General features: G+C 34.4%; 1 protein-coding gene across 1 annotated transcript; it reads left to right on the top strand.

Annotated features, from left to right (window-relative positions):
- The first annotated feature begins 3,244 nt into the window (after positions 1-3,244).
- On the top strand, positions 3,245-14,229 carry LOC117911855. The gene is made up of 12 exons (XM_034826277.1): positions 3,245-3,325; positions 4,042-4,124; positions 5,004-5,109; positions 5,201-5,299; positions 5,415-5,480; positions 5,648-5,764; positions 9,775-9,849; positions 10,375-10,477; positions 12,421-12,468; positions 12,755-12,876; positions 12,954-13,056; positions 13,806-14,229. Exons 1-11 carry the CDS (start codon positions 3,254-3,256, stop codon positions 13,044-13,046), a joined length of 984 nt encoding a protein of 327 aa, XP_034682168.1. The 5' UTR covers positions 3,245-3,253; the 3' UTR covers positions 13,047-13,056; positions 13,806-14,229.
- Positions 14,230-15,557: the final 1,328 nt, after the last annotated feature.

Raw genomic sequence — 15,557 nt, 5'->3', positions numbered from 1 at the left:
TCTTCTAAAAATTCTACTCTCATGGAAAAATCTATTGCATTTATTCGGTGACGCAGACTATTCATAAGCATAACAAAATCCGACATTTTCAAGGATATAGAATTGTGGTGCAAAATAATAGAGTTAAGATATAAAGTATTGGGATCATATACCAACTACAAAAATAATAGAGTCAATGAGACTATATACATGAGATACAAAATAATAAAACTTTATGTAAAAAAAAAAAAAAAAACGATCTACGTGGACTAAGATATCCTTACGTTCTCGAGTCTGATCTATATTGTCGAGTGACCTCTACTTAATAATTAAAATTTTTAGGTTAATTGATAACCTAACATAAAATAAAATCTTATTTTTATCCAAAATTATGAATTCATTTAATATTAACCTTTATAATTTAAGTTTTGAATTAAAAGCTTTATTTATATTCATAGAAGTTATTTTAAATTTAATAAAATTTTTATAATACTAATTTTAAAAACTTTAACTTTAATTTTGAAATATTAAAAATGTTAACTTTATCATAATAAAAGATGAGTTTATAACAATATTTGTTGAATATTTTTATTTGTTATTGACATTTTCATATAATTAAGGTGGTCGGACGTGAGGAACATGTTAGAACGGGATAGGGATAGAGTTGACATCGACATCCCATATGAGTCATCATCATCAATCACGATTCTCATCAATGAAATTGGACAATTTTGTATTTCATAACCGTCTAATTGTCTTGGAAATTAAAAGCTAATTGATAGATTCGAGGATTTGTCATATTCATAGGTTTAAGTGAGTTTTAATTTTAACTTGTGCCCTTCAAGTTGGTTTTATACCCAACCCCAGTCTAAATTAAATCAATAAACATTTATTGTAAACCCTAGTTTAATTAGATCTCTAATCAAAGATCCTCCATTTGAACCCAATTTATCCTTATTTTTTAAGGATGGGGTGTTACACTAGCTTGAGTTTGATGAGAATCAATTTGGAATTGTATTGTTTTTTTTAATTATTTATTCAAACTCTATCTATTATACATTTATATAAATAAATCATAAATAACACATTACTTTGATATAATAATAAAATATTATTTAAAATAATATAAACAAAATATTTTTATATGATTATATAAATTATAAACGTTATAAAATTTTAAATTGGGTTTGGGTTAGGTTCAATTTGTAAGAAAATTATACCAAAATTTGAATTAATCGTACCAAAATCTCATGTAAATCATTAAGAAAAGTTTAGGAAGACATACTTATCAATTGGAGTACAAGACTGAGGTTTTGAGTCTTCTATGTCTAAAACAATGTATCGTAAAAAACTTGAACTTCACTCAACAATGAAATGTGAGTAAAATAGCAGTACCTCTTATTTAGACTCTGGACTATAATTCTATTTATACCAGTTCTATATTTTATTTTATTTATTGACTCATCATAAATAAATAAAATAAAATATATTTATAGGTGGTCTTGCAAGCCCATACCCCTCAAGACATGCCTTAAAGGCCTAACAAATAATTGATAACTTTTAATATGCTAATAATAGATAGCATACATGTACAATTAAAGTAGGTCCATAATTGGAAATTTTTTCCAACACATTTTGCCCAAATCTAGAATTAAGTTTTGAGTTCCGAAAGATAAACCGCAATTGAACGGTATTAAGTACTTATCCAAATCCTCACCAACTTCGGAATAGGTCTAGGTTGAATTAGATCAATTTGTTCTAATTGTCACCCTGGTTTTTAACTATATAAATTCTTAATTTTATAATATTTATATCATATACTACTAGGTTTATCAAAAGATTAATGGAGCAAAATATTAAAAAGAATATTTGTCGCCCTCAAAAGCCTCTTATTTTAAGAAAATAAAATCAATTAAAAGTTTTTTTACTTTAATTTGAGTTATGAGTTTTTTTGTAAAATATAATATTCATTAATTAACCATTTAAGTTGATTTTAAATTAAATTAATTTAAAGTTAACTTAAATCTTATTAATTATTTACTTTACTTGTTTAATAAAATTAATTTAAAATTTATTCTAAATCATCAAACTGAAACATCTACACTCATTAATTTTAACTAATATTTATCTTTATTGATTTTAACTCATCTTTATTTTCATTAATTTTAAGTAACATATTTATATATAAGATATTCATATTTAAAGCATTGCAAATAGATAAAAATAATAATAAAATATTTATTATAAAGAATGAGTCATAGACGTAAAATCGTAATTCTAAAATATACTTTCATTAGTATAAGCAAATAAGATAAAAATGATTTAAGATTAAGAATAAACTAACTATTTTAGCTTAGTACCTAAGTTTCATTATATTAAGTTATTTCTATAAATAAGCAACATACTTAATCTACCAAATCATTTAAATTAAGTTATTAAGTTAATTTATCAAATACCATCTTCGTTGATAACCACTAATACATCATTTAATACCTTACAAGACAAATAAAATATTTAAATTGTTTGGTCCATGATCATGAAAATGAAAATAAAGATAAATTAGAATATCATATAAAAAGAGAAACATTAAAATCTTAATAAGAATAAGGTTATGGTTTTCATGAAAAGTAACTTTTGATTCATATTGTCATTTTTAGTAAGTAATTTAGTTTGAATTTTCCATTCCAATCCTCGTCTTAGCAATTTATAGGAAAAATATAAGGTATCAAATCAACACCTAACAGACTTCAAATTTGGCTTGTTCAAAGTGCATGATGAAATTCAAATCGTTAAATGATGATAAAAAAATAAGAAGTTAAAGTATAAATAAATGAAATCAAGATATGAAATAATAAAATCGCATATGAGATATAAAATAATGATACTTGAATATAAAGTAATGAGACCCGTGTTGTACATGTATTTTCTAGTAGGTGTCAAAAAGTGCTTTTTGGTAGTGTAATTGAACCTGCATATTAGGATATAATAATGTCGTTATTAAGCTCGGAGATGAGTTTGATGATAATGATATTAAATGTCATAAAAGGTTTTATTTACCCTCACCAGATACTAATTGATTTTATCTAAGACAGCATTCAAACATATGCCGTGTTTTCGAGGCAATATTAATTCTCAATGGGAAGGCCCAGGGTGAGCCCAAACCGATTGTGCCTATTATTCGAAAAGATGGGCTTTGAGAGTGGGGCCCATGCGGTGGATATCTGGTTAAAGCAGATGATTTGTGGCCTCTCCCGCCATAGCCCAACCTCCCAAAATGGCCACACACTTCGCCATTTCGCTTTCTCCGGTTCCCGCGTACAGTTCTTCCAGTTCTCTCCATTTTCGGGTATTTTTCTTTTTTGCTTTATTTATTCCAAATTCTTATGCTTCGCTCAAACTCTAATTGAGATTTTCATGCTTTCAATTATTTCCTTCCTTTTGGTTGCTTGGAAACTGCAGATAAATTACAATTTCGGACGATTTTTTGTTTTATTTTTTATTTTTTCAAAATGTGTAGTTGGAGTAAGGCAAAACAGTTGTATTAGGTTTAGTTGAATGACCATTTTATTTTTTGGATTTCGAATTTCCTGCTTTTAATCGTTTCTTACCGGAGAAAATTCAGGAAAATAATATAGAATGGATTTTAGGTTGCTTTATTTATTTTTCATTGTAATTTGCAATGCAAGTAATGCAAAAAAATTGTATTAAGTTTAGTTGAATGAAGTTTTTGTTTTTTGGATTTGTAATTTCAGGGTTTGAACCCTTTCCTTCCCTTGGTTGCTGAGAAAATGGGGAAGAAAAGCAAAAAAGAAAATTCGAGTTTTTCATATTTTCTATTTAAATAAGCCAAAAAGTTGATTAAGTGTAGCTGAATGAAGTTTTTGTTTTTAAGTTTGCAATATTTTAATTCCTTTATGTCAGTTTGGTTCCTGAGGAGACAATTAACATTTTTGAATCCAATCATTTTCACAGTTTGAAACCATGACAGTATAAAATGTAAGATTGTTAGGTGAAAGATCCCTTTATTTTAATTTCAAGGTTGCATTGCTCTTTGTAATGTAGAGTTCATTGCTTCCAAGATGGACCATTGGGATGGAAAAGCTCAAGGCATTTTCTTCATCTGCTTTAATGGGATATAATAAGAGGTATCAGTTCTTTGGTTCAACTTTGTTATACGAACAATTTTTGTTTTCTTATTATAGCATTCATGTCATCTCATACTCTTTTTCTGCATATACTTAGCTATGAATGTTGGTTGTTTTACCTTGATGAATCCGAGTAAGCAATCTTAAAATTTTTCATAAATCATCTGAGAGGTGAAAAATGCATGTCATTTAAAAGATTTTCAGGGTTACCCATATCATTGCTATATCCTTTTGTAATGACTGAACTGAGTTCAGTCAGAAATAATTTGTAGTTTTGCCACTGGCCAACACTCATTGCCTTCTTTGAGTGGGTGGCTTTCCTCTCTCACCTTATCATTGTCTCCTTAGTTTGTATGTCAATGTTGGCTGTGCTACTAATGCAATTCCATATTTGGGGTTGGCATTGGCACGCTTCCTCTATCATGTTACTCAGGCCACTTAAAAATTAAGAACAAGTAGTGGTTGGAAGCTGAGGAAACTCTTAGGTTGGATTTGAGATGTCAATCAATGAGGTGAAGTATAGGCTAATTTTTGTGCTCTTTGATTCCCCCTCTGCTCATCTATTCATAGACACTCTATTTTTATTTATTTTTATTATTATTATTTTTTATTTTTCCATGTTCTCTAGTTCTCACCTGGCTAATTAGACTAACTTCTTTCACCTGTCTTTTGTTTTTTCTTCTCTCTCTCTCTTCCTGATTTTGTTGGCTGAAATTATCAGGAAGATAACTAGAATAAACCCATAAAGGCCTTATGACATGATTCATTCATGTTTAAATATATTAAAATGCCTCTTAATATTGATATGGTCTGTTATTTGTTTTATCTGATTGATGGAGCTGTTTATAGTAAAATGATGTGCTTGGATTTAATAAACAGGAGAACTTTGATATGTGCAGTCAATCAAGATGCGGAAAAATTGTTCCAAAAGACTGTTGAAGTGGATAGACTGATAGATATGCTGCGAGAAGCAAATGCAAATGAAGTAAGCAGTTCTGCGCTGTTTGTTTTGGCATTATTTTCACGAAAGCCAATTGGAAATTATGTGTTTTTTTTTTTTTTGTTTTTGTAAACAGCTTCAGAAGCTTGTGGTTGAAAATGTTCTTGCTTTCAATGAGAGCTTTTGGATACGACTTGCAGCGAGAACTGATACCTGCAAATCTGAGGATGATAAAGCATGGTTTTTGACTTGGTTGATTTTACCTTTTTCAATGATTTTTCCAAGGTTAATCTTCTTCTTGCTCCTGTTTTGTTTACAAATGTCTTGGTCTGTTATTAATGTGCCTGCAGAAAGATTATGAGGAATTGGCTTTATCTGTAATGAGCATAGTGGATCGCCTTGTCCATAAGACCAAGGTGCTGTTCTCTCTCTCTCTCACACATAGACACACAGACACACAGACACACAGGCAAAAATGAAATTTAAGTCATTCCTGAGATCTACATTGGTATTTCTTTTTCCTTTTTCTTTATTTCACTTCCTTAATATATATTTGAATTGTTATTTCTTTTGTTATCTGCAGCAAAAAATAGAGTCAGCTACTGATGTTTTGAAGGAAATTTTAAGGCCTGTAGTTGATGAAGAGGAAGAGATTTCATGGCCTCCTAGGGATCCTGAAGCTCTCAGTCTAATGGAGAAAGTAACTCTTTTCTCTTAATTTGGTTGAACTATTTTGCATTTTCCTGTCGAATGTCTGTCCCTTTTTTTTTTTGATAAGTAAAAGCAATTGTATTAGAAAGCCTGAAGTACTCCTGAAAGTATACACGAAGTATACAAGGCAACAAGGCCAAAGGGAGAAGAAAAAAGCAAAAAAATCCCTTACTTACAACCCAACCAATCAATGAAATAAAAAACGGACCATGAATTACAATCTACATGCACCCTAATCCAATCCGAAAACATGTACAAAAAAGACCGTAAAGTAGCTTGATCCGCTAATTCAGTATCTTCAAAGATTCTTCTATTTCTTTTCTTCCATAAAGTCCAAAATAAACATAAAGGGGCTGCATTCCATGCCTTTTTTCTTTTCTTTCCAACAAAAGTGTTGTTCCAACCAAGAATGGTTTCCTTGATAGAATTGGGCAAAACCCAATGAACACCAAAAAGAGCAAAAATAAGGTGCCAAATCATAGCTACCTTGGGACAATGAATAAGCACATGATTTGCTGATTCTTCATCCGCTTTACACAAATAGCACCTACTTGGTAAGACCCAACCCCTCCTTTTTAGTTGATCTATAGTTAGAATTCTTCCCCAAATAACCTCCCAAGCAAAAAAGCTGACTCTCTTTGGAACCCAAGGATTCCAAACTAAGCTTGAAGGGAACTCTCTACCGATGCATGGAACTAGGGATGAGAAGAAAGACTTAATTGTAAAGAAACCTTTCTTTGAAACCCTCCAAGACATGACATCCTCATCACCCCTTCTAAGTGCATGACCATGTAACCTATTGAAAAAAGTTTCCACCTCTTCCATCTCCCTATCATTGTTAAGTCTTGTGAATACAGGGTTCGAATGACCCAAATTCCCGGACTGATCCCATAACTGAGTTACCCAAGCATCCCTGGAGGAGGCCAGAGAGTACAAGCTTGGAAAAGCCTCTTCCAAAGAATCCTCTCCACACCACCTATCCTTCCAAAGCCGCACTCTTCTACCATCCCCCACCTTAAAAGCCACCCTTTTGCTAAACTCCATCCACCCATTCCTAATCGCCTTCCAAAGCCCCACTCCATGATCTCCCTTGAAGCGCCAGAACACCAACGTCCTTCTTCCTCTCCAAATTTCCTTACAATCACTTGGTTCCATAAAGAATCTTGCTCCGAAGCAAATCTCCAACACCATTTTCCAAGAAGAGCCTTATTCAACCTAGAAAGGTTTCTGATACCTAAGCCCCCTTCCTTTTTCTCCATGCAAACAATAGACCAATTCACCAAATGCGGCTTACTTTGAGAAGCTCCTCCCCCCCAAAGGAAGTCTCTTTGAATCTTTTCCAACCTTAGGCTCACCTTGCGAGGAATGATAAATAACGACATAAAGTAAATTGGGAGGCTAGAAAGAGTGCTCTTTGCCAAAGTCAACCTTCCTCCTTTGGACAAATATTGTCGCTTCCACAAAGCGAGCCGTTTTTGAAATCTCTTCTCCACTACATCCCAAACCCGAGATGATTTGAAAGCAGCTCCCAAAGGCAGACCCAAATAACAAGAGGAAGAGAACCCACTTTGCAGCCCAACACCCTAGCCAAGTCCTCAAAATTAGGAACCATCCCCACTGGAATCAGCTCGCTTTTGTGAAGATTGATTTTTAGCTCGAAAATCACTTCAAATCACAGAAAAGCCCAACTTAAGACCTCCACATGCTCCTTGCTTGCATCACAAAAAACTAGTGTGTCATCAGCAAATAAAATATGAGAAACAACCACACCCTCACCTCCTCTCCCACCATCCATGAAATCCTCAAGAAAGCCTCCTTGTAAAGCCTTATTCAATATAGAAGACAACGCCTCCATTGCTAAAATGAAAAGGAAAGGAGAAAGAGAATCTCCTTGTCTTAGGCCTCTAGAACTTTGGAAAAAGCCTACAGGAGAACCATTAAGCAAGATTGAGAAACGGGTTGAAGAAATACACCACCTCATCCAATTCACCCATTTAATCCCAAACCCCATCTTATCCAAGATTGCTAATAAAAAACCCCAATTCACATGATCATACGCTTTTTCAATATCCATCTTGCAAATAATACCACCCTTTGCACTTTTTAGTCTTGAATCTAAGGCCTCATTTGCTATAAGGATAACATCCAAAATTTCTCTTGTCTTCCACAAAGGCATGTTGGGAGTTCGAAATCACATTTCCCACCACTCTCTTCAATCTATTAGCTAGAACTTTAACTAGAATCTTGTAAAGATTCCCCACCAGGCTTATAGGACGAAAATCCTTCAAATTATCTGTACCCCCTTTCTTAGGAATGAGAACAATAAAGGTGGAATTTAAACTTCTCTCAAAACGGTTAGAACTGTGAAATTCAGCAAAAAAACCCATTACTTCGTGTTTGACTATGTCCCAACAAAATTTCCAAAAAGCCAATGTAAACTCATCCAGTCCAGGGGGTTTATCCCCATTCAAACCAAAGACTGCAGTCTGGACCTCTTCCACAGGAAAAGCCTCCTCAAGGAGCCCCGCCTCAACACTATCGAAGAAAGAAAAAGGCAGCCCCGAAATACTTGGTCTCCAATCCCCTTTTTCTGACAAAATATTCTGAAACACATTAACCACCCCCTCCTTTATCTCAGCTTCCTCAGTCAACTTCCTACCATCCATTGTAATAGAAGATAGAAAATTCTTTCTTCTTCGAGCATTAGCCATCTTGTGAAAAAACTTTGAATTTTTATCACCTTCTCTCAACCACAATTCTCTTGACTTTTGCCTTCAAGAGATCTCTTCCAAGACTGCCCACTTGCTGAACTCCTCCACTGCCCGTCTTCAGGCCTCACAATCCTCTAAAGAGAGACCATAGTCTCTTTCCTTGGCGTCCCAGAAACCAATTTGACTAAGAGCGATGTTTTTATTCAAAGGGACATTTCCAAACACCTCTCTATTCCACACTTTCAGATCCTGCTTCAGAGCCTTTAACTTACAAGCAAGAATGTGACTATAGTATCCACTGAAATTGTAGCAAGTCCACCATTTCCTGACCAAGTCTTTGAACCACTCCACTTTCAACCACATATTTTCGAAGCGAAAAGGGGTTTTTTTGCCTCTAATTCCTCCTCCATCCAACAAAATAAGAGCATGATCAAAAGTGGGTTTAGGCAACAAGCTTTGAGAAAAGTTGGAAAAGTGACTCTCCTAGTCCTTTGAGACTAAAAAACGATCGAATCTAGAAGTTGATCTGTTATTTAAACTGCCACACCAAGTGTAAGAGCCCCCAGCTAGAGGCAGATCCCTCAACTGCAACTCATCAATTACCTCTTAAAAACGCCTCATTGCCGAAGACAAATTCAGGCAATTTCTCCTTTCGCTGGGCAGTCTAACCACATTGAAATCACCACCGATGCACCAAGGATCACTCCACAAATCCCTAATATCCCCAAGTTCAGACCTCATGAATTCTCTCTCAGAATAATGGACTGGCCCATAAACACCGGAAAAAATCTGTCCCTGTTAGAGATGTCTTATACATGTATATTATTTCCATGTGCCCCCTTAGCTTATTCTCTTTGTATATGCAGATAAGATTCTTCTTTATCCACCTCTTCTCATTGTCCATCACTAATAGATGTTTTCCGTGCATTGCAAACTTGTCTTGACATGCAATTTTATATATCTTGATTATTTAATAGATTTCTTGACCTTGTTGACCAATATAAGGGTATCAGATTTGATGCCACCTAATCTTGCATGGAAATACAAAAGTGACAAAAAAGGTTGTTGTGACTAGAGTTGTTGCCCTTCAGATTCCTTCTTTCTCTTAACAAAGCTGTTATGGCGATTTAGCAAGTTTTCCAAGGTGACTTAGGTGTGCAGGTGCTAACAACAGATTTGCTTGGAAGTTGTCGATTCTTTTGTTTTTTTTGGTCTGGAATGCCAGAGAGAAATTGTTACATCTGTTCCTCTCCCTTCCCACTTTATGCATTTTTCTCCTTGTAATCAGGAAATAATCCAAAGGGAGCAAGAAGGGCAGCTTGACGAAGGTTTCCTTGCAGAAGTTAGTGCACAACTACGGCAAGTGCGTCCTTTGCTATTGATCTTAATTTAAACTGCCTGGTTTTTCTTATGTTGTTAACATGAGATTATTGTACTAGAATAACTGTCATGCTACATTGTGCTATGGTTTTATTTATACAAAGACAATTCTCACTGGCTTTTAAAATTCAATAATGGTTAATTCTACATAAAAGAGCTTTCTCAATGACATTAATGTAAGTGAGGTGGTCTAGCTGTATATGACAATCTTAAATACTCTGAGCTATATAGGTAAGGTCACATGGTATGACTTGACAAGTTTCATGGTTTGGGTGTTACTCCTGAACAGCATAATATTTATCTGATACCTGGACAACTCCAGAAAATTACGAAGTTGGTTGTTTTTTCAGTTGATGATCCCATGTAGTTGTAATTAAGGCTTTGTTAAGTTGTGTTGAGTTTTCATTTTTCAATATAGAGGAAGACTACCAAGACCACTGCCTAAACACTGAATACCTAGAGAATCTATGTATGATTTTGTTACTGAGTTCATCTTAGTCATTTACAGGCAAAAGAAGATAGAGATAAGCCAGGGCTTGAGGCTATGCTGCAAAAGGTTTTGCAACTTTATGCTTCTAGAGTCCTCTCTAAACGTAGTTATGCAAAGAAAGGTATTATTATTATACTGAATTTTCATGTTGTATCACTAAGATTTTGTTAGATATGGAAGTTCTCACAAGATCTTTGTCATTCATTCTGTGATAAACTGTGGATAGCCCACCAACAGTGTGTTATATATGTACTCTTGGTTTTGCATGCGGATCATGTTAGCATGAAGATAAGCTTGTTTGGCTTTATATGTCACATGGCTATTACTTGGAATTTTCTGTCGAATGCTCTGATCTTGTCTTCAAAAGTTAATGGTTTAGTAAATTTATAATTTACAAAAGGGAAGACTTTAAAATGTGCAGAAACTACGTGTAAATCCCTATTGAGAAAAGATAAAAGATTTGATGGCATCTGAAAAAGGTAATTGTCAATTGTGATTTGGAGGTTTTTATACTATGTCACAAATGGAACTTCACCCTTCAATGATGAGGAAATGTCTGCTAAAAGTCGTCGGAGATTGGGAATGCTTCCTCTTCCTATGTGGAAGTCATCTCCTACTAGGGACCCAAAAAGACCCTTCAGATGCCAGTTTTATTGAAACTTTTACATCTTATGTTTGTTGTTTTTTGGTTTGATTGTTCCTTTTGCTTTTGTACCCCTCTTGGGCCCTTTTTAGATCACCAGCATCCAAAATAGGGAAATGACACCTGAACATACGCACAAAAAGATTACCTTGAACTACTTTGGTTTCACGGATCTAGTAATAAATTACTAGTTTCCTTAGAAAAACAGTTTCATGCTTTGTCCCAGGGAGTCGAATGGATATATCTCAAGGTTTTGATGCTTCACTTGTCTGTTGTTTAGATTATGGGTCAAGTTTTGTCAAACGCTTGGTGAAACATAGTGGCATCATCACCTTGCTTAATACGCATGCAACATGCCATTCATTGTAGTATGCATGCAAATTAATTTTTTTTTTTCTTTTGGGTAACGTGGCAAAGTGAGGGTGACTAGTAAAGAAACTGATGTTAAGCTGATTAAGACATGGTTATTTTTCTGTGATCTGAGGTACAGTTTCGATATTGGAGAAGAGATGTGCGTGACATGAAGTAGAAGAGGAGGTATTTGAGTTGATACTCCTTTTCTTCTCCTTTTAGTGCCATCTGTGTGGTCGATGGTGTGTCCAATCTTTATTACAAGATATTTTTTTTTATAGGTAAACTTTTATTCTCATTGGGACTTAAACATGGAGTCTCCTACAAACCCTCCCAACCCTTTACCACTTGAACCAGGCTTGATGATATTGAAAACAATTATGGGAACTAGATTTTTTGTGGCACGTTTAAGCCTTGAAGTGTCTAACCTCCACATTTTTTGAAGTTTTTGAACTTCCTCTCATCTGTTGGGAGAATATGTATAAACCAGACTTCATGATACATTTGAAGTGAAAAAAAGGATATATGTGGAGTCCTGTAGTGGTTTGTGATTTTAGAGGTTGTCTCTGTCTTTGGGAAATGCCAGGATTTTATTTATGAGGTATTACTGAAATCAACTGCAGATAGAAGTAAGTGCTGAATTATTGATAATTTGGTTTGCTTCAAGGGTATAGACTTTATATGCAAATATTGATGGTTATATAGGTTTTTGTAGCAATTTTTTGGTAAGGAAAAAAGTTCTTGTGCAAGTTGGGAAATTGGCCCCAGCCTTAATAGAGTTAAGGTTGGTCTCTTTTGTTTCAGTTTTACTTCAGTTGTTCATAAATACTAGTCATATTTTTTCTTCCCTCATTTTGGTAACATATGTCACAACAACTATTGAATTACTTATATATATATGTGTGTGTGTGTGTAAATTTCATCTTCATACTCTCTCTCTCTCTCACTTGGCTGCAATACTTGGTGCTTGCTTTATCTCTTATCTATATGTTTTTTGCTTACAACTAGAAATTTGATCTCTACTCTCCAAGACATCATCCAGCTAGTCATAAATTATGTTTCTGGTGCAGGGGATGAGATTTTAAAGGCTGAGTACTTTCTTGAGACCGTAATAAAAGGTACCTAAAGTCCACTCACTAGATTGCAATCAATGAAAGTTTTCCATACTAGTAGATAACTAGTTCTGAAGAAACTTGTCGCATTTGTTTTCTTTGGTATACAATGTTCTTCCCTTCTAGTGGATATTGTGTAATTCAATTCCCTTACTATTTCTGTTTTAATTTTGTTGTTGTTATTGCTATTATTGTCACTAGTTTCATTATTTTGGTTGTGTTGAGGGCAGAGGGAAAGGACAAACCAAAATCTCAAAGTACAAACAACTGAAATACTTTTTCATGGTTGCAGCTCCTGAGGAAGAATGGAATAAGTTGTTGATAAATGGTATGACAGTTGGTAACGGGGATGTTTCACCAGAGGTATTTTATGCTGTCATTAAGAAACGAATTGAACGGACTTTGATACGAACGGTAAGCATGTCTCAGATTCAGGTTGTAGCAGTTTCAGCTTCAAAATGTTGCATTTTTCCTTATGTTCTTCTTCTCAGGAAGGAGGTTCTTACCAGCAGCGCATTCTTACTGAGTATCTGAAAGGTATCCAATCAAGAGCGGAGGAAATTGTCCAGGTTCTTCAGAGTTGAGCCCATAAAGGTACAAAAGTTTGCTCAAATATATATAGAAACGATGCATTTCCACGATGTTACCTCCACTAAATATCTATATGAACCTTATTTGCTATGTGTTTGTGTGGTTTTGCTCTTCTTGGGTTAGCAAATTTCTCTAGTTTTCCTTTACAATCCAATCTCCGCCCCACCCAAAAAAAAATTGGTTGTATGCGGTTTATATTCCATACTTCTGGCAGGATCGGCGGCATGAATTATGAAAGTTTAGGACTTCACTTCATTGTCTTCACCATTCCTCTGACCAAAATTGATATATGCTTTAATTTCTTTAACATACTGTATAGGGATAAATATACTAACAATCTTTTAGTCTTGTTAGTTCACTCTTCCTCCTTGTAAACAGCAGCAGCATCTCCGTGGCCTTCCCTCCTCACACCCGCCTTTTTCAGTTTGAGCGAAATGTATTTACTAAAATAAAGAAATTGCCGTCTTTACCGCCACCAATACCACCAAATTACCATTACTACCACCACCGACATGTCGCCACTTGCCACTGCCACAGCCACCACATGCTCCACCATAGTCATCATCACTGCAACGTCAACCCAATGTGCCATTTCCACCACACCAGCAGCAGCTTTGCTACAAAGTCATTTTCAGACCCACCCCCTAGCCTCTCATATCCACCTTTCAACCATTTTCAACTCTAAGTAATGTCATTATCCTTGTGTCTGCAGTTTTAGTCTGATTTCTGAGAGTTTCTCTGCGTCCAAACAGGTTCATCCATTATGAAGTGATTAAAGTTGTTATCTAAACTGTACTGAAGAGAAAAGCACAGAAGAAGGCCAGCCCCATCAGCATAAACGGACAAAACTTGAGGAATGTTTCACTATTAAATCAGTCGCTTCTAGCCAGCCGAAGTCTTCTACATGCAATGAACTTTTTTAGCTTAAATTGCTGCGCCAAATCCGAGTACTGGCAAGGTTTTATTTGCTTTTTGTTTTTTTCGCACTGTCATTTCAAACGATAAATCAGGATTCTTACCTTGTTCGTAGTTGTCTCGATAAATCCGAGTATGGTAAGACTCATCATTTTGATCAGTGACTGAGGCCCTGAGGGGATGGTCTTAAACTCAGTTTCCATGATCAAATCAGTCTTCTACTTGAGGCTTGAAATGGAATCAACCTTTTTAAGACGGAAACTTTGACCAAGATCAACTCAGATGTGGCACTGGAATAAAGCCCAACCCCAATATGTCTGGAACCAAGCTAGCAAACGTAGGTCCATCAGAGCTCAATCCATAGCCCCACTCCTCCACATTAGCTTAGCTAGTGCGCATTTTCCCATGCCTCCATTTCCTTCTCTTCGTTTTAACTTTTCATTCGCTTTATCTAAGCTCTTCGAACATCCATGTTTGAAGTGTCGAAAACATGGTATGCATTAGAAAACCATTGAAACGTTTTCTAATGCTAGCCAACATTTTTTTAGCGAATAATAATATAATAAATAAATAAATAAAGAGATTTTTTTTTTTTGTTATATAATACACTATAAAAAAATGCTATTAAAACATTTTTTTTTGGTTTATTTCTAAAATATTAAGGTGTTAATTGGAGATATTTCTATGTGTTTTTATTTTTTTAAAAATTTAAAATAATGGTAATTCCTATAAAAAAAATATAAGAATTCTTAGAAATTTATCTAAAATGGACAATGAGTTGTTAAAAAGTTTTTAATATTAAATTTTAAAATTCTTAAAAATAATTTAAAAAAAATATAAAGTGCATATTTTTTTTTATATATATAAAAGTTACTATTCTTTTCTACTTTTAAAAATAAAAATGTAGAAAATGTATCAACAACAGTTAAACGATTCTTTTTAAATATATTTATAATAGAAATGGTAAAATACTACAAGTAAAAAGAAGCACTCCCGAGTGCCTTGAACAAGCCTTCAATCAAATTAATACCCATTGTTGCATTGAAGTAATTCCCATCTCATCTTTGTTTTTGGAGAAACGGACAAATCAATGGGTGGAAAATGAGGTGAAAGAAATGGAGGAGAGGCAGAGACCCAATGATAACCCTACCCACATTAAGAGGAAGAAGTGTCACAACCCTGGGGAAGGACGAATATGCAAAAGCAGTTGGTCTCTGACCCCACTGTTGGTTGGAGATGGAACATGAGTTGGGGTTCTTTTGCTGCAAGTAATAACCCAAAACATTAAGATGATGAGATTCATGTGCCTATGTATATTTATATATATTCATCCCCGTGTACAAGTGGTGAGATGCATGCAGGCGCTTCATATCTTCACATGACCCACATATCACAACCCCAATTAAAGCAATTGATTGCAGGCGAGAAAAAAACAAAAATAATGAAGGGATAAAAAGAGGACCCTTTCTCCACATTTCAACACTCAAATTGATGATATTATTATGTGGTGGTGCTTTCTATATATATATTACTTTAGTTTCTCGATCTGATTTGACTTTTCTTGCTGTCTAAGAAATAAATGTAATTTC

The sequence above is a fragment of the Vitis riparia genome, chromosome 3 (assembly GCF_004353265.1).
Source record: "Vitis riparia cultivar Riparia Gloire de Montpellier isolate 1030 chromosome 3, EGFV_Vit.rip_1.0, whole genome shotgun sequence".
NCBI lineage: Eukaryota > Viridiplantae > Streptophyta > Magnoliopsida > Vitales > Vitaceae > Vitis > Vitis riparia.
This window is presented reverse-complemented; position numbering and strand designations above follow the sequence as displayed.